The 19,775-nt window shown below is 37.1% G+C and overlaps 1 protein-coding gene across 4 annotated transcripts in view; it reads left to right on the top strand.

The window, feature by feature from the left end:
* Positions 1-1,497: 1,497 nt before the first annotated feature.
* LOC109866845 (chromodomain-helicase-DNA-binding protein 2) overlaps positions 1,498-19,775 on the top strand; it is a 39,956-nt gene continuing 21,678 nt past the window's right edge. The window contains exons 1-9 of one of the 4 annotated variants that reach the window (XM_031801911.1): positions 1,498-1,840; positions 3,464-3,527; positions 3,675-3,734; positions 5,352-5,404; positions 8,101-9,849; positions 10,195-10,306; positions 15,263-15,488; positions 15,704-15,790; positions 16,011-16,072. In XM_031801911.1, coding sequence (XP_031657771.1) covers positions 10,248-10,306; positions 15,263-15,488; positions 15,704-15,790; positions 16,011-16,072 — 434 coding nt within the window. In that variant the 5' untranslated portion in view covers positions 1,498-1,840; positions 3,464-3,527; positions 3,675-3,734; ... (1 more) ...; positions 8,101-9,849; positions 10,195-10,247. The remainder of the gene's footprint in view (positions 1,841-3,463; positions 3,528-3,674; positions 3,735-5,351; positions 5,405-8,100; positions 9,850-10,194; positions 10,307-15,262; positions 15,489-15,703; positions 15,791-16,010; positions 16,073-19,775) is intronic. The other 3 variants (XM_020455708.2, XM_031801910.1, XM_031801909.1) reach the window with 3 other exon arrangements.

Raw genomic sequence — 19,775 nt, 5'->3', positions numbered from 1 at the left:
TTAGAACGAATGTCAGGGTTGCATCCATAGATGCAGAACAAAAAGACTTGGTTGTGTCTCTGGCAACCCAACCGATAGAACGAACGACCAGCCGGCTTGGGTAGCAACTCTAGATTTGTGTCAAGACTTTATCTTGTGTAAGGATGAAATAAAATGAATAAAAATAATGTTTTTCTTGAAAATATGTAAATCGTTATTGGAATATGTTGGTAACCCGTTGTATAAAAGTGATAATGTCCTCGTAGCCAACTTTGTCTTGGGCCTAACACCACCTGTGCCAATATATCCTCCAAACCCTGGCTTCTCTGGCATTATCACTTAAAAATCATGGTCGCAAGGCATATGAATTACCAGGTAATAGAGCAAACAATGCAATTATTGCAACCCAAATGTTGTAATATGCCTTTTTTTTCTGGCTTCCCAAGTGATTTCACCAACGCACCGCTACTATCCTTAACCACTGATACAGGATCTGATTGTTCTTCCCCTAGTTATTAAGGTTAGGGTTTGGCAGGGTAATCTGATCCAAGATCTGTAGCGACGTGTAACTTCTACCTCAAGCTCATCTGGCACCCTTTTATTTTTCCATTGCAAAGACAATTCTGGTCTGATTACAATACTATTGACCTGCACACCCTATCTCCTCCTCCACTCTTTTGGATGATCACTATCTAATAGTATAAAGCATGATTTGTACAATGTTTTTTGGGGGTTATTTAGTCTGGCGAGATCAGTGATCCTCCCAAGCAGGGAGGGCTTACAGCGCTTGTTGCTAGGCTGTGGTTCTTTATAAAGAAAATCTTCCACTGCAAAACAGCAAGAGCTATTCTGGCTTTCATCTTATTGGTTGGTGATGGGGGTGGAGTACCAAGGACTGAACACTGAACAGGACATTCAAAATGGCGTTTATGTTATTGCTGCTTCTTGCAAAGCAATGCAGTTACAGTCTATCCATGAATTATTCAGTTATATCTGTATGCAAGTGATTATAACATGGTCAATGCATATTATTGGTGATATCAATACAAGTCATTATCAATATTAGCAATTGTATCACCCCATCTTTGGTAAACAATTACAAATGTGATAGCAGTTCATTTGTTGAACTCCCTTTTGAGTCTACATTAGTTGACACGGGTATATTTTGACTCTCTCTCTCTGTGTGTGTACACTGTTCAATAATTATTGAGGTGAATATAGGGCTATGCAACACGTGATGTAATAAGTGTCTGCTGAAATGTTTAGTGAAATGTACAGGACAGGAGGAATTAAAACAAAACTATGTTTGATATTCAAAACTACAAATTATTTCACTACTGAAGTTTGTTTACAGCTTGCCTTGAAATGGTCTTCATAAACACATGTCTTAGGAGGCACACAAAATATGTATTTAAATGCATAACATACATTGATAACCCTTTGAGAATACATATTTGGGTAATGTAGGGGAATCTTGCAACAATGTATCCTTCCTCCTTGTAACTAACATTAGATGCATTTCAAAACGTTGAGCACAATGTTGCATATTGACTTCAATTAATATATTAATTGTAATAATGTAAACCTTCCGCGCAGAGGCTCTGCTACCCAGGATGCTGGTGTGTTTCAGAGGAAGTTGTATGCGCTTATGTTGAAAAAGAGGGGGCAGAGCTGTATTGAACAGGATAACAGTTCAGGCAGACGTAGTGAGAAGGACAGACCGAAGAGACGAGCCTACAGCACAGCATGGCAGAGAGAAGCACAACTGTCAGGGAGAAGTTCCCGATAAAATACGAAAATCTGAAAGAAATGCGGCGGCCGCGCGGTAGAAGACAAGGGATAGCGCCCGTCTCACATATGGGTAAGTATCTGAAAGAAAAGCACAGTTTCCCCTGTAAAGGCGCGGTTAGAAGATGTGGCAATATGGTGGTAAGAGCGATGGTTCGATAGTCTGTTGTAAAAATGGCCATGGTGGGGTCCCCTGCCAAGAATGAAAAGGAAAAACGATTTTCAGACTGGATGTCGGTGCGGTTGAAATTCTAATTCGTGGGATGAGTAGAGAAAAATGTGTTGTGTTAGCCTAAGTCAAATATAAAGAAACCTATATGATTGGGTACACTTTTGAGTTCTAGAACCTACGCATTTAAAATGTGCTTTGTCCTTGAAAGGGCATATGCCCTTGTCTGAAATGGACAGGAAAATGTAACTAAATTGAGTACACCTTAACATACATGTTTTATTTCAGTGGGTCGAGAGTACGATGAAAGTATGAATCATTTTATTGTGATTTCAAGAGATAATATATTATGAGTGAATGTCGATGTTTTTCCATACAACAATTAATTAAAAAAAAATATATATATATATATATATTAAAAAAGGCTTTATTGCCAGGTTTAGGAGTTACTTGTTGAAAAACATTCTGGCTAATTTTAACAGCAATTAATAATGAATTAAAATTAAGGTAAATCAATATGTTCGATAATGTTCTTTATGTACTTTCTATACATATAACACCAAAGGTTTATTATGTTCAAATGAAACTGCCATGTCTTGAGGAGCATATATAAGCTATTTTTCGAAAATGTAAAATAGGGTGTTGCCTTTTAACTCGTTGTGGTACAGAATGGAAATAAAAGCCACTGAAAAAATGTCATACATCGTTTTTAGGTTATTGTTTCTAGCTGTTATGAAGATGAGATTTGGGAGTAACTTTAGTTTTTTTCACACTTGACAAATACAAAACTATTCACTTTATCACAATTCATAGAATAATTATTTAGAAATGCACCCTTTTCCAAGACACACAAGCTTATGCTGTCCTGGCCAGATTATTGAAATATGTTCATGCAGTGAGGATGAGATTGGTTTCATAGATATTTAATGTAATCAAATTGATGCTGTGTTATCACCTTAATTAAAGCTTAACACAAAGGTCTCGGGCTGAGAAAGTCTCAAAGTCTTCCTGTTTAGAGATACTAGATTTAAAAAAAGATGTATAGATATCATCTATATGGTGGTCATAAATTGGTAAAAATTTTTTATTTAATCTTAGTATTCCAATAACAATTCTTACAAATTGTCTCAATTTTGATACACACACACACACACACACATACACACACAAGTAATTGGATCAATGGCCACAATGCATATTTATGTTTTTCATGATGAATGTATAGTATTTTTTTGACATGCATGCATTTGAAATGTGTAAATGCAGATCAGTTGCCTTAATACAAATGGTTTTATATCAACAATTAATTATGGGTAGATAGTAGATTTTCTTTTTTACCCACTTAAAGTCATGTACATGGTTGCCTCTGTAGCATTTGTAGTAACATATTTGAATATACAATTCTGTAAAGATGTGTAGAATCTCTATCAGATCATTTGATGGCATTCTGCCATATTTAGTGACATTATATTATTGTTTTAATCTGACATGTTATGATAATCCATTCTCCTATTTGATTTATTTCAGGAACCATTGAAGTTAGAAAAATGGGCTGAAAGAAGAATACCAATGTTTTGATATTTGAAAAAATGTAAGTTTGTGAGGGTATTTTATGAATATTAATGATTTAACCATGAGTGTTTAATTAAGCGAGTATGATTCTCCTTACTGTCATATAAGACTTACCAATAGGTTGGGCTGTTGGCCTGTTTTCACTTTTGTATTTGTATTTTTGAAGGTTTGTCATCCGGATGGTCGACCATATTTATGACTAGGGGGATTGGAATGACCAAGACTTGTAAGTATAAAATGTTTCCTTTTAATTAAAGACTGAGCAGATAATAAAACCTGACTGCATGACACATTTAACATTAAACGCATGATGCACAATAACATTAAGGGAAAAAAGAGGGAAATAAAATGTTTAATGTGAAAGATGATATGGAAGTGTTTAATAAACCTTGTATCCTAAAACGAGTACATTGTAACAAAACATTTGCATTATGTACACACTTGGCATTAGTCTGCGCCCATTCAATATTTGAAAGAAGAACAAAATAAACACAAGAAGGTAGTCACGATACCAGTATCTCGATACTACAATACCAGATTTTCCTTAGCAAAAATTAAAACACAAAGCAGACTTAACTCTAAGCTCCTTAAAAACCTACTTTTGACAAATATTGTGTTCTATAACTTGCAAAATAAACTAATGTGACTCTGGGTGGCATCAGTCATTTTCCTCAAGAAATGTAGTCTGCTTCATGTTTTATTTCCTTTGCTTTGTTACTTCCTTATAATGGTATCGTGACAATATAACAAGAAAGAGTTAATATGATTTGTAAAAAAAAATGTTTTGCGTATAAGTGAACACTTGCCGCTTGCCGGCACTGTTATGCTCATTACGACCACAAGAGGGCAACATAATTCACTTACGTTTAGCTCGTGATGCTAACATGACGTTGCTTCAAAGCTGAGAGGGTTCCTGTTACGTTTGCGATTTGTGACTTATTTTCGAAATTTGATTCTGGATGCATATGGTTACATTGCAGTGCACAGGGTCTCTGTTAAGTGCTTGCAAAATGTGCTGTTTATCCTTTTGGGGAGAACTGTAACTGACATCCATACATCAGAAGGGAAAAATAGCTAGCTAGGTAATGGGTAAATGTATGATCTCAGACAATTAAAGAACACAGCAAATTACAGGTATTTTTAAAATATGCCTATTCATCTGGCTCAACTCAATCATGCCTAGGCCTAAAACGTATGATCATAAAAGTCTCCGTTCAAGTGCACCTTGGAAACTAGTATTTACAAGTTGTTGAAGTTGCGATATGACTTAAGCCTGATGTTCGTTAGAAGTCGGGATGAAATGAGTTTATGTAGTAAGTTTTATACTAAGATGCTAGCAAATAAGCTAGCTAAAATTGCTATAAAAAAGTAGCTAGCTTGCTAATGTTGACAGATGGTCAAATTAGCTACATTAACAATCAAGAAGATGCCATTTTAGTATTCTGTTCATAACAATACATGTTTATCATAATTATTGATAATACACAAAATTCATATATTTTATGACAATCTTTAAATTATGTTTCAAAAGGTGAAAAGTAATATGTCATAACTCGTAAACTGGGGTTGCAGTATTTAGGAATTTCATCTTGGCGAGTCATCTAAATGTAAAATAATAAAAAGTTGGAAACCAATATTTCTTTTGCTTGCTGACACTGCTTGACCGGAGTATACAGCATAGCTCCAAGAAACCTGATAATTTCAGAGGTGACATTTTGGGGAACATATCTTTGGTTTGCATTGACTTAATCCAAGCTACATTTGGAATTAATTCCAGAGTTGACCACAACTCATGGTCTGTTGTATTTGTTGGTCACCTAATTTCACCTCTTATCCCTAACAGAATCAAGGCCTGAACTGTCATTCCCTCCCAATGAAATAAGAAGACAGCTATGTGTAAGTCATGTCTTTTGATCTGTGCTGTAACAAATGGAATGTTTCTTCAAATATCTGCTATAACACTTTCAATACCGTACTAAATCGATTTCTTAATTTTTTTTACCTCTGTTGCATAATATTTAAGTAAAGGTTGTGATCTTTAGCGCAAATAACAATCCAGAGGTAGGTCTATTTATTGGTAATGGGTAGTAGGGTTCCCAGTTATATATAATTTAGAGCAATGATTGTAACCAATTGAGATCAACAGAGATCTCCCACTATGGAATTGTACCTCATCTTCCAGTATTATTGAAAGATGTGTATTCCGGTGAAAGTTAGAACACTTTAGCTAAATCAGTTTAAAGTTGCCCTTTTGGTATAAGAAGCCTTGTACAAGGGCATTTTATCATATCACAATAATTCAAGACAGACTCCTCCCCTTTAAAAAAAACATTTGCATAAAATATGCCCATACTCCCCCTAGAAGCAGCATATTTTCCCTAGTAGCTGAACGTTTCCATTCATTCTTGATAGCTTCTTTAAGAGTTCCTCCATCTTTCAAATATTCCCGGATTATTTTCATGCCTGTGACATATGCCAGCCCATCATGAACTTTGATTATTCACAACTGCCCAAATCTATCCTTTAGACTCTTTTTCTTTTAACAAACGTAATCAGAAAAGATTTTTCACTTCATCTCTATGGTAAGGTCAGTGTATTCTGACAATGCATAGACTATTATTCTATAGTACTCTTATTGTCTCATCTGGTATAATAAAGTAACCTAGATACTACTACCATTATGTTTGACTTTTCCAACAATGTTAGAAAATAGTGAAACTGTTACACTTAGGCCACACTGTCTTCTGTGATACATTTGGGGCGGCAGGTAGCCTAGTGGTTAGAGTATTGGGCCAGTAACAAAAGGTTGCTGGATCAAATCCCTGAGCTTTCAAGGTAAAAATCTGTCATTCTGCCCCTGAAAAGACAGATCAGCGGCACTGTTCCCCGGTAGGCCGTCATTGTAAATAAGAATTTGTTCTTAACTGACTTGCCTAGTTAAATAATTTTTAAAATCCAGTGTCTTTTCTTTAGTAAAATGTGAAACGGGGACTAACCCTGTATTAATTAGACCCAACCCACCTCTACTAATGGATTTCTGTGCATGGCCCTACTGTCCACTGAATGATAATGTCAAAATAAATGTTCAACGGAAACTCAGTTTTCTTGGCAGGATCCACCAAAAACTAACTTTATTGTCACCTGCTGGTCAAGAACTGACATCTTGGGTCGGAACCTGCCCCTTGTTTTTCTTGGTTCATATGAATGTGTAATCCATTTTGAGAAAAATATGGTTTTATTCTCATACCACATGTAGGTTTTATCTCTTCCTTGGTGAATCTCTGCTGGTCATGTTTGGAAATTTTGGAGGCAGGGTGCATGCAGAGGAAGCACATTAAGCATATTTTGTGCAGTTTAGCTCATGCATGACGACTATTTTTGTAGTTTTGTGTTTTGTTTACAAATCAAGCTGCAATAGTTTAGATACAACCGTAATGGTTCAGCAATGTCAGTTGTCCAAAAGTGTTGGAAAAGGAATTTTGCAAGATTATGAGATTAACTCATGCCAACGTGTACTCAATGTGATTCTTGTGGGCCCCCTAATGGACAGTTTAAGTAGTTTTGCCTAGCCTGACAGCAAAATAATAATAAACCGTATCAAGTTAATGTTATCAAATAAATTGGTAACATCTAAAGAGCATGGTGCAATTCCAGATGTAGATCACAAACCATGGCATAATTAGTTTTCTGATAATTTTGAGAAATAACTCATTTACATGATCCACATTCAAATATAAGTTATAGTGAACGGTCATATGTTTCAATTAACAGATGTGTTAGAACATTCCATTTGCTTAGCTTTTACTTGTGCATGCAATTTTGTTGTATTTCCTGTTTTGTCTTTTGTTGTTTCCAATTGTTCAACTCTAAAATGTGTTGAATGGTTGCTATTAAATTGCATAATGCTACGTTCATGTGCTCTCGGAATTATCGGAAACTCGGGATTGGGATACTTCTGTAAAGCTCCCTGAATCGCCATAATTACGAGTTTCCGACATCCAAAACCGATCACAACAAGCTCCCACGTAGGAAATAGTCGTTGTACTCCCGACTTTCCCAGTTCAGATAGTTTTGAGGTTCATACTAGAACACTTGCATTACTTTTAGTATTCCATATATTTATTCACTTCATTGTCTTCGGTTCATGTTTGAAAAGCATGAGCATCTCTGTTGGTGTTTTAAAAGCGATAAAAGGCACACAATGCCATTTGGGCAAATAGGTCAGAATTCTGAAATATTTATATTTTGTCCAATCTGTTTGCAAATTACATGTTATATGTATGGGGAGCAAGGATTCAGCCCTTAATGCTCTTAGATATATTTTTATTATTATATTTTTTTCATTGATTCGAATTGCGATATTTGTTACCGCATACTGCAGTAATATACAGACATTTTAAACTTCTGGGTTTCATTACCAACTTGACTTTTAGCTAGCTATTCAGAATTGGAATCTTTTGTGGAGTTATTGATGCTATTTTGGCCAAAAGAAAATCCACCTGATGGGTTTGGCCAATAGTTCATTATTAATTAAATGTAATATATATATACTTTTTTTTACTCATTTCATATTTTTCTTAATTCCATTAAAGACCCAATTCTACTGGACATTGAAGTGGAGACAACTGCTTTGTCATCAAGATGGCGACTGGGATTTGGGAGCTAATTGGGTTTTTGAAAAGCTGACTTCTTGGATTTTTCTGGATTTTATTTGACTATGTCAATTGGAATTACTTAAACTTTCACATGGACTCTTGTGCTGGGGATTCTTTGGACTCAGTTGTTTGAATAGGCTATTGTAATAGTTGCTTTTACTGCATTCAATTAGAGTACTTTTCTACTTCTGTGATTTCCTAATGCGCTGTTATTTATATTAAATAAAACAATGTTTTTTCACTATTCTGACTCTTTCATTGGTCAATATGCTACCCAAGATTGTTACCAGACTATATTGTCTATTTTCTAAATGTGAAAATTCTAAATACAAACTTCGAATCAATTTCACAAAAATGTAATGACCTGGCTTTTTAATGCATCCAGTCAGTGGAAGGGATACAATTTTAAATTACATAAATAGTGCTAGCTAGTAATTACTACCTTTACATAGGATCGAGGGATGTAGTAGAAGGTAAACGCAAGTAACACAGTTTACGCAACTTTTTATTTTGGGAATCTTCACACACCTATTACGCTAAAGTTTTTTGCTGAAGTGTTTACGTTTACTTGTCTCCATCTTGAGCATTGCTTAGCAACTTACCTTTGTGTAACACTACATCCCTGGTGGGATCATTTCCTTTCAAGTTAATTACATCATACACTTTGGGTACCATTTATACACTCTAGGTAGGACTTCTGTCCACAAAATCTGATTTGCGTGATTAGATAAAAAAAAAATACTGAAGTCAAGTTAAACCGTATGGTTTATTGTGATTGATGCAGTCCATGGTGAAGTGGCTGGCTAATCCAGACTATTAATTAAACCAATAAAAGTTATACACTGCAGCTCTACATCATACAAAGAGTTAAAACAGAGCTTTTGGCAAGAACTGAAATGGTGTCCAAGGTTCTTTGCGTCTAAAATGGCTCCTGAAGTCTTATTTCCTGTCTGAACAGGAAGTGATGGGTCTCAGTGTTTTAAATATTATTGTTCAACTTTAAACCCATTTTTGTTTCAATATGTATCTACATTTGTCAAATGATATCCTCTTGACGTGAAGAAACTAAATAAATAAATAAAAATGTAATATAGTTTTGCCGTTTTTATACAAAATTAAGGGGGTGGGACTTTTGGACATCACCTGAGTGTGGGGTAAATGGAAATAACGTCAATCAAAGGCAAAGCTTTCAGAGCTAGGAAGGAGCTCTAGATGGCGGATGAGCCTTGGGAAAGGGAACAATTAACTGGGCTTTCGTCAGACCTTTTCTTTTTCATGAAATCAAGCTCGAATATGACGCGCTATTAATATTTGTTTTACTTAAAAGAAAACGTGTTACTATAGTGAACAGTGAATTAGGTTTTCTGCGGTATTTAATGCGTTTTTCGTCGTGTAGATCCGTTTTGCAGCGTGTATGCGCGAGTCGTTGTTTTCTCTGCCTAGGTTTGGCAGCCATGGCGCCCCTCCATTTTTAGTGTGCTCTGTGAAGAGCTCTAGCATTTCGTCTCAGTATCACTTTTGTGAGGTTTCATTATCCTATTATCAACATTTAGTTTTTTTGTGCCTGTTTATTTTCATTCAACCTTTTTAAATTGCATTTATTTTAATTTTAATGTCATAAGTATTAAAGTCTGCTTTTGCGGATGTGAATCTAACTTCATTATACCTTCCTGTACATGGGAATAGGTATGTTGACGTTTTATAATAACTATCTACAATCGATAGTTTTTTCATTTATCACAGTTTAGGCGTTCTTTGTTTGGTGACGCAGTTAGAATTTGTGCATGTGGCTCGATCGGTGAATCTAATTGTAATACACTCAACACTTGGCTTTTTTATTTTTTTATCACAGGATGTCATCAGTTGTCATTTATTAATCGATAATGTATATAGTAATATAAATAATGCCAGTTTTAAACGTCAGACACATTGCTGATGGCTTATTTCATAACGTGAAGGTTTTTACTGTCCTCTGAGCAAAAACAATCTTATGGGAGTTTTATAATGGTCCATCCCTCTAACTTTTGACAGTCAATACCAGGACATAAGATCATCAAATCAAACGTTTTCAAGATAAAACGACGATGAAGAATAAGAATAAAAAGCAAGAAGATGAAGGTTCGACTCAAAGCAACGCATCAAGGTACGATCTTCTATATTTTCACTTTTTTGACATCTGTCTTGATTGTTTACCTTGACAAGCATGGTTGATCACCTGTGAACATATTTGCTACTTAAGTTGTCACGATTTGTACCCGTTTCAAATCAATGACCTTGGTTTTTAATAGCCACACCCTAATTTTTCTTAGCATTTGTTACACTAAATACTGAACTTTCAGGCTCTTTGAATTACATCTTTACCCACATGTATACAAACTAGAAGTTTATGGCTTCTTCCCCAAGAACAAATGCATGATATCAATATGTGTTGTTACATTGTAATATGACCTTGTCTTATTAGTCGATACTGCATTGCACCATTTGAACATACAATGCTTATTCTTTTTTAAACATTTGAAACCTCTAATTTACTAATGTTAACATATGGGGCTGAGGGGAATATTCAAATTAATATCTAATGCACATTATCATTTGTTTCATCTGCATAGACAACTAACGTTATGCAGTTTAAGTTTTAAAGACACCTTTGTCTTTTTTTAAAACAGTTGACTACTAAAACAAATGTTAATTTAGACATTTTGGTAGCCTAAATCATAAACTATTGTGTTTTAATGAGAACTGTTTAATGTATAGTAGGCCATACAATCACTCTTGACTGAATGTTCACAATATTTTAGTTTCTATTTGGACTGTTGATCTATTTACCTCCTGGATATCTTGTTCTCAGAACTTCATGTGTTTCTCAGCAAGAAAGGGAAGCTCAATATTAGTTTCTCTGATAGTCAGTCATCTTGTACATTGAATGTTTTATTTCACTTTTACAACATGTTTGTTATGTATAGCCATTTCAAATAGTTATTCAATTAGGTTTATACTGAAAGTATGTATTCACGTTAACTTACATGGGGAAACAATGTTATTGATGCCTTTTTCCATTTAATTCAGGATTATTATTGGCATCAATGAATCTCTATTTTTCTGAAGGGATCATCACGTGCACACATCTGACTAACCATTGACATGTTGAATTTTGCACACCTTAGGTGTTCATTAATTTATTTATGTTGACTATGAATAGAATTTCAACTGTGGTAATGCTCCAACTACATTTTAGATGTTATAGGACAGCTTATTCTGATTTAAATTGAGTGATGTCCTCAATGCTCAATAACCCTTTTAATTCAGCTGTGTTGTGCACTAGTTTTGAAGTTTGTACAACATCAACTGTGTTGGTGATTATGAGTTCCTCTTAGGCTTAGCTGTTCCATGGTATCAGAAGCTAAGTGCCAAGATGGTAAACATCATGTATTGCAGATGTTTTCATGGTCTCTCGGACTTAAGAATTTATTTTATTTTACAGATAAAGGTATAATCTAAAGTTGGGATTCAAGGGTTTGAAATGTATTGTCTCTGTGTTGGAAACAGAAGGAACACAAAACAATGTAATTTCATCATCAATAAAAAGTGCTACATCTTCTTAGAGGACCTCATGTGCTCAGTTTATTTTGATGCCATGTGGGAGATAGTCATGTCTGTACTGTCAAATAATCATTCTTGCTTGCATAATCTAATGGTAGTCTTGAGTTTAACATGAGATCTGACAATATAGTTTTCCATTATATTTAAATAATTTCATACTCTGGGGAATGGTAAGTGCACATTGCTCACACCAATGATAGTTTTAGACTTAAGTCATGGAAGTTACTAATGTCATGTGTAGGCCAATGTATAATTGGTGACTGCATATCATAACTGAAGCCTAATAGGGCCAACCTCATATTTGTCATCTATTACATGGCCTATATTTTGACATTTGGGCCAGTTTTTGTAACTTGTCAGATGTCACTGACATCTACTACAACCATAAGCTTTCATGAATGCTTCAACTACAGGCCTGGCTGGGTTGCTCAAGAGATAAGCATTGCATTTGTTATAGATTTTGTCAAATGCAAACTTTTCAGCTAACTGCCCCTAGTCCTGAATGTAATTGATAATGGGTCAGAAAAACATGACATGAAGGCATGGTGTCAACCAAGAAATGCTGTGCAAGTGCATTTGCTGTTCTGTTGGCAGCCATTTTAGTAACATGCACAGTTAGTCTGTCCTAAAAAAATCCTAATCTACCACACTTTTGACTGCGCTTGTCCTGATAGAAGATTATTTTCAAGCACATAGAAACAAGATGCACTGTGAGAGCAGGTCACTATTAAATGTTCTTTTAAAATGTGTTGCATGAAGTGAAGTCCACTTTTAAGTCACAAAATGGCTCTTGCTTTGTGCTGCATAGACTGACTTTCTGCATTAGAACTGTATGCTCAGAACTACAGGAACGGGAACAGGAAGTGTTTCAAAGGTCAGGGGCTTGTCTTTTGAGCTGCGATTGGCTCATTCCTCACCTAGCAACCCACCAGCCTGTAGTAGTTCAGTTACATTTTTTGTCCCGCCCATGTCTGACCTAACTAAATGGAGGGGGTCACCCACTCATGTGCTTGCTTAGTCAGCAGCAGCTACATTCTCACTAGAGGAAGGGGTTTGAGCATTTGTTGCTGGGTGGTGGATACATTACAATACCTTTCTAATATCACAATCCAATACCTTTTGATATCACAATAAGAACTTATTCAAATCTTTCCCCCCTTTTTTCTTATCTGAATGTTTATATAAACATTTCATTATTAATAAGATATATAATATTAATTATAGGCTTTCCTAATTTACCCTGTAGTTATTAATTGTATTAATTTAACTACAGAAATGATGTATCATAAGTGACTAAACAATGGTATTAAAGCATGGCTTCAAATGAAGAAATTGTTTTCCTTCGTTCTATTCTAGCAGCCGACACCTTGTCTGAACCATTCAAGGTCGTCTTGACTGTAGGATTTGATCTGGAATTAGGTACCCCCTATAGTCTATTCAGGGTACTGCACATTCCATCATGGCAAATTTAACTAATGCAATGTGGGGCATAGACCGGTTTACTCCCATGTGTAATTTGCTGTGTTTATGATGTAAGAATTACAGTTAAATAAATACACGTTGCAGTGATTTGTTCTGGTTTCCTTATGAAATTCAATTTAAATTGAATAATCTTTTTTTAGTTGCATGTAACTTTTTCAAGCTAAAGTACAGCATGAATATGGAATATTTGTTTAGATCACTAATAATGTGGATTGTTTTCAATGAATCAGGGCATGGTTTTGTCATTGGTTACATACATTAGTTAAATTATGTTTGCATTGACAAATTGTATAGGTTGTGATGTGCTCTTGAGGTGAATATTATTTCAGATCTAGATGTTATAATTGGTTGTTTGACAATCTCAGTAGGTGCTTCCTGTTGTTTGGTTGAGTCACTGTTGGCCCTGTGTACTGAGGTGCGTTCAGTTCGCTTGAACGTTTGCTGAACGGTTTGTACTGAACGACACGTTTACCAAAACTGTCTTGAACAGACTTTTGAGGTACGTTTGCTCCCGTTTGGTGGGTGTGGCTTGAAGCAATGAGTGATGTGTTTAAAGGGCAGTGGCCATACTGACAACGTTCCCCAAACCACAACCCCGCCCCGTTTTTCAACTGATCGTAAAGTACAGCACCATTTCTGAAATTGAACGTCCCAGAACGTAAAAACGTGCTGATCGCAGCCCTCGTGTGGCATTGGCAAACAGGACTCATTTGGCGCCCTCTACTGTTGTACAACAGGTTATAGTTGTTTGTGAAGATTTGTAGGCTATTTTAGTAATTTAATGAATGCAAAGAGAATTTGTCTAGGAAACTTTTTAAATATTGTGGAAAGGTCTTTCAGCATGACAATAATAATATGCACCCCAGATTGATAACCACTGTTCTAGGTGACCTCCAGCAGGTTCTCTTGCATGGTGTTAAGTATTTTTAAAGATCAGTGTAAGAGGATTGGTTTGAGGTGGAGAGAATGGGCTTGTTATGACAAAGTTACTCTGAGCACACTATGGTGCTATGAGTCTTCGGTTTCCTCTCCACTAAAGGCATTAGCGTTGTGTAGTCTTTTCAGTACTACAGGAACTCTATATTTAACATGTTACACATTCCGGCAGGTTTTTCTACTTTGTGGTATAGGCCAATGTCCCGCAAACTCAACTCTGTACCTCGAACTCAGGGTCCACTCTGTTTTTTTCATTGTTCCCCTCTAATCAGGGACTGATTTAGACCCTGGACACCAGGTGGGTGCTGTTAATTATCAGGTTGAACAGACAACCAGCAGGCTCTATCTTGTAGGGTAATAGTTGAATACCCCTGGCCTAGGTTAACATGTTCTACATACTAAACCTAGATTCCATTGCCTGCTGCTGTGCCCTTGAGCAAGGCACTTAACCCACCACAACTGCTCCATGGGTACCCAGTGTAGCAGCCCCCTGCTCTGATCTCGTCAACCTGTATGTGTGTCTTTCATAGGGGTTGGGATGACGCGGGAGTCAAATTTCCATTAGACCTTGTGTACAATTGGATTAATAAAGTGATCCTAATTTGTTGAGCCAAATCGGTGTTTAACAATAGGTGGGAGGTCAGAGAAACTGTTCGTAAAATTGGCTTTGTATTGAAAAGGAAATTATTGTATAGCTTCCCAAATTAAAATCCACCACTATAAAAGGTTGATACTATACTGAACAAAAATATTAGTGCAACAAGTGTTGGTCCAATGTTTCATGAGATTAAATAAAAAATCCCACAATTTTTCCATATACACAAAAAGCTTATTTTTCTCATTGTGCACAAATTTGTTTACATCTAGTTAGTGAACATTTCTCCTTTGACAAGGTAATCCATCCAACTGACGGGTGTGGCATATCAAGAAGCTGATTAATAAGCATGATCATTACACAGCTGGAATGTCCATCAGAGCTGCTGCCAGAGAATTGAATATCATTTTTTACATATATATTTTTTTGTATAAGTAGTGCAGGAATGTTCTATTTACACAAACTCCATATTTTTTTATACTATAGCAATTCGGCCTCTGAAGAATCAAACCACTCTGGGTCGGAGTATGGGAGTCAGTCGGAGAGTGAACAGGGCAGGGAGAGGAGAAGATCGCACCACTCTGGAGAGTCCAACAGTTCCTCTGAATCTGGGAGCCAGTCTGGGTCTCAGAGTGAATCCCAGCAAGCCTCAGCAGAGGTCAATGACAAACCACCAGTTAAAAAGAGAGACAATCTGGCAGATGTAAAGAAGGTAAACAAAGCAGGGCCTGTACTCCAAACTGGTTGTATTATGTAGGGCTGAAAGGCCCTTGAAGTTTTGGAAACAAATATATTACACAACAGTGTTGATGCATGGACACTGCATATTTACAAAGGGAGTAATGCCTCAATTCAAATGGAGACTGAAAATGTCAAGGAGAAAGTGGAGGCAAAGATGCAATGATCCAATTTGGTTTTTGATTCCAGATGTGGGAAGAGCATCCAGATGTCTATGGGGTCAGGCGATCAAATCGTAGCAGGCAAGAACCTGCTCGTCTCAATATTGGAGCCGGGGTAAGAAGTGCAACATGAAATATACTGAAAATGTACATGTACTAAAAGTCTGACCCCACTAAAAATGTATTTTTTCCTCAAAGCGGTTTGCACATGCAGAAGTTGCACCATCTAGTGTATATGATGTGGATTTATTGGTGTCTCGTTCACTGTAGCTGCAACCATTAACGGCAAAGCCTAATATCTAATTGAGATATAATCCATTTCAACACATTTGCAGGGTAGCAGTGACTCAGAAGGTGAAAGTCCTAAAAGAAAAGCAACACGACAAAAAAGGAAAGAGTGAGTATTGAGATTATTTGATGTTTATTTCTTCTCATTTCAGTTTCTTCTGTATTTTGATTATTCTTATCAACTCAAATCTATCATGTCAAGAGATAAATGTACTATATTGTGTCAAATGCTGCTCAAAGCTATGCCATTTATAATGACACAAGAAATCATTTGAATCATGATGTAGGCTAATCGTCAAAGCAATTGGAAGTGGGCAGTTGTCTATAGCATATGTTTGCCTTACTGGCTATCCCAAAATACACTCATAAATCCATGTAAAATAGCCTAAACGTTCACATTAAATCCATGTATTTATTTTAGTCAGGTCTAAAGAAGCATGATATGAAGAAAATGTCTTATTTCAGGAGAAAAGAATAGCATACTCTGAGTTGTCTTTGTTAGGCCCTGATGTAGCTATGCCAAATGGCTGTGGGCTACACTAGTTAATTTAGCAGACAAGATTTGCTTATAATTCCGTGGCATTATTTTATTGTATGAAGAATACAATTGAACAAAGCTGAATAAAATATACATTTTCTCCAAACGATTTGAGGGAGTGTGCATGGCTATTCTGTGTTGAGCGGTTAACAAAGAAATGGGTACTCATATATGCTTAATTTATTGTGACTTTAGTTGTTCTACTAACATTGGGCTACATGTTTGATTTTTAATACATTGTAAGGCTGCATGACTAGACTTGATTTACTTTTTTGAAAGGCGTGAGCTCTGCTTTGTTTTTTTGCTCAGCTTGTACATAATTTGTCAGTCTCGCATTCACAATTTGACAAGCTCTTGATAATGCGTAAAACTTCATGCTGGCATCCCCTTTGTGGCCGTAATGCACCCTACAAAAATCTGTCCTTTGTGGCCTGGAGTGCTGCGTTCTGCCCTTCTACCAGAGTGTGCTGCACAATCTGAAGTGTCTCTCACTCACACGGCTTTCAGTCACGTGATCGGGTCTTTGTAACAAGGTTACAAGTTAAGACAGACACATCGGGGACACAACTGCACATATCCTTATCCAACTCCAAGGTGCATATTGAAGATATTGGATGAACTGTTCACATTTGCTTTTCGTCGTCCAACAAGATGAGTAGGCCTAAGGAACAGCAAAAGCACTAGCCTATGTCAATCTACTATTCCCCCATAGTACAAAAGTTTACCTATTCTGTGCGAGAAATAAATATTCCAAACAATCTGGGACAGTTGTGGGATGCGATAGATCCCAAGTTAATACAACCACTGGCATCAAAAAACATGTTTTATGCAATCTGGCTGATGCAACAGATCAGAACATTTAACTCAAAATGTTGATAAACTATTAGGCTATTTCTTCACATTATAAGTGCAGCATTGCACACATGGTATTGAGCTATAAGCGCAACTGTTCCATTAGCGGAAAGCACCATTATTCAAAGTGACTGCAAATGCAATTATACATGTAATGCTTTTATTATAAAGGTGCAAATTTATGGTGAAAGTTATCTTCCCCAAACTTGAATCTCACGCGCTGCTCATGAACTGAAAAAATGTCCTCTCACTGTCAACTGCATTTAATTTCAGCAAACTTAACATGTGTAAATATTTGTATGAACATAAGATTGAACAACTGAGACATGAACTGAACAAGTTCCACAACTGAGACATGAACTGAACAAGTTCCACAGACATGTGACTAACAGAAATGGACTAATGTGTCCTAAGTCAAAATCAAAAGTTAGTCAGTATCTGGTGTGGCCACCAGCTCCATTAAGTACTGCAGTGCATCTCCTCATGGACTGCAACAGATTTTCCAGTTCTTGCTGTGAGATGTTACCTCACTCTTCCATCAAGGCTTCTGCAAGTTCCTGGACATTTCTGGGGGGAATGGCTCCAGCCCTCATCTGCCGATCCAACAGGTCCCAGACGTGCTCAATGGGATTGAGATCCGGGCTCTTCGCTGGCCATTGCAGAACACTGACATTCCTGTCTTTCAGGAAATCACGCACAGAACGAGCAGTATGGCTGGAGGCATTGTCATGCTGGAGGGTCATGAAAGGATGAGCCTGCAGGAAGGGTACCACATGAGGGAGGAGGGTGTCTTCCCTGTAACGCACAGCGTTGAGATTGCCTGTGATGACAACAAGCTCAGTCCGATGATGCTGTGAAATACTGCCCCAGACCATGACGGACCCTCCACCACCAAATCGATCCCGCTCCAGAGTGCAGGCTTCGGTGTAACGCTTATTCCCTCGACGATAAACGCGAATCCGACCATCACCCCTGGTGAGACAAAACCACGACTTGTCAGTGAAGAGGACTTTTTGCCAGTCCTGTCTGGTCCAGCGAAGGTTGGTTTGTGCCCATAGGTGACGTTGTTGCTGGTGATGTCTGGTGAGGACCTGCCTTACAACAGGCCTACAAGCCCTCAGTCCAGCCTCTCTCAGCCTATTGCGGATGGCCTGAGCACTGATGGAGGGATTGTGCGTTCCTGGTGTAACTCAGGCAGTTGTTGTTGCCATCCTGTACCTGTCCCTCAGGTGTGATGTTCGGATGTACCGATCCTATGCAAGTGTTAAACATGGTCTGCCGCTGTGAGGACAATCAGCTGTCCGTCCTGTCTCCCTGTAGTGCTGTCTTAGGCGTCTCACAGTACGAACATTGCAATTTATTGCACTGGCCTCATCTGCAGTCCTCATGCCTCCTTGCAGCATGCCTAAGGCATGTTCATGCAGATGAGCAGGAACCCTAGGCATCTTTCTTTTGGTGTTTTTCAAAGTCAGTAGAAAGGCCTCTTTAGTGTCCTACGTTTTCATAACTGTGACCTTAAAATGGCCTACCGTCTATAAGCTGTTAATGTCTTAGTGACTATTCCACAGGTGCATGTTCATTAATTGTTTATGGTTCATTGAACAAGCATGGGAAACAGTGTTTAAACCCTTTACAATGAAGATCTGAAGATATTTTGATTTTTACGTATTCTCTTTGAAAGACAGGGTCCTGAAAAGGGGATGTTTATTTTTTGCCATTTAGGCTCTACACCCCTTGTAAAGCAGATTAATGTGTTTAATTTTAAGAAGTGGCCACTTTAGTTGTCATACAAAGCTTATCAAAACATATAGGCCTATAGGCTAGGCTACATGAAATCGGCGACTATGATTAGAACAAGTCGCAAAAGAATGGCATTGTTATGCTGGGCATCATTCACTAGTGATAATATATAATTCACAAGTGATTGGCTAATATTGTCACCCATCAGACTATTCTTGATTCAATCTTGTCTTTACATATACTAAGTAATATATGTGTGACATTTTGTTATGATTTAGAACGGACCATTATCATGCACCTGTATCGAAACAGGCACTTAAATAGCGAATGGAGGATGCTTTTCCCCATGGTTTATTTTTAATCCAGCCAGGTAGGCTATAATCTTGTAGTAAATAAATGCAATGTTCTAACTATTAGGAAGTTGATAAATAAATTTAGTAGGCCTAGCCTATAGAAAGCTTATCGGATCCTCCTCTTTTTATTAACGGCCATCACTCTGTTTTCCCCCACAATTACACAGCCTTTAGAAATGTTGTGCAAAATGAGACGTGCTCTCATGAAGTGTTTTATTAGATTTTCTAATACATTTGCATTCATGTCAGAGTGATTAGAGGGACAATGTTTTGCTTAGTACCAGGCAGCAAGTTTTGTAGGCTACCAATGACCAGCAGCAGCATCATAG

This window comes from Oncorhynchus kisutch, linkage group LG22 (assembly GCF_002021735.2).
Source record: "Oncorhynchus kisutch isolate 150728-3 linkage group LG22, Okis_V2, whole genome shotgun sequence".
Taxonomy (NCBI): domain Eukaryota; kingdom Metazoa; phylum Chordata; class Actinopteri; order Salmoniformes; family Salmonidae; genus Oncorhynchus; species Oncorhynchus kisutch.
Note: the sequence above shows the minus strand (reverse complement) of the source record. Positions and strands in the feature narration are given on the sequence as shown.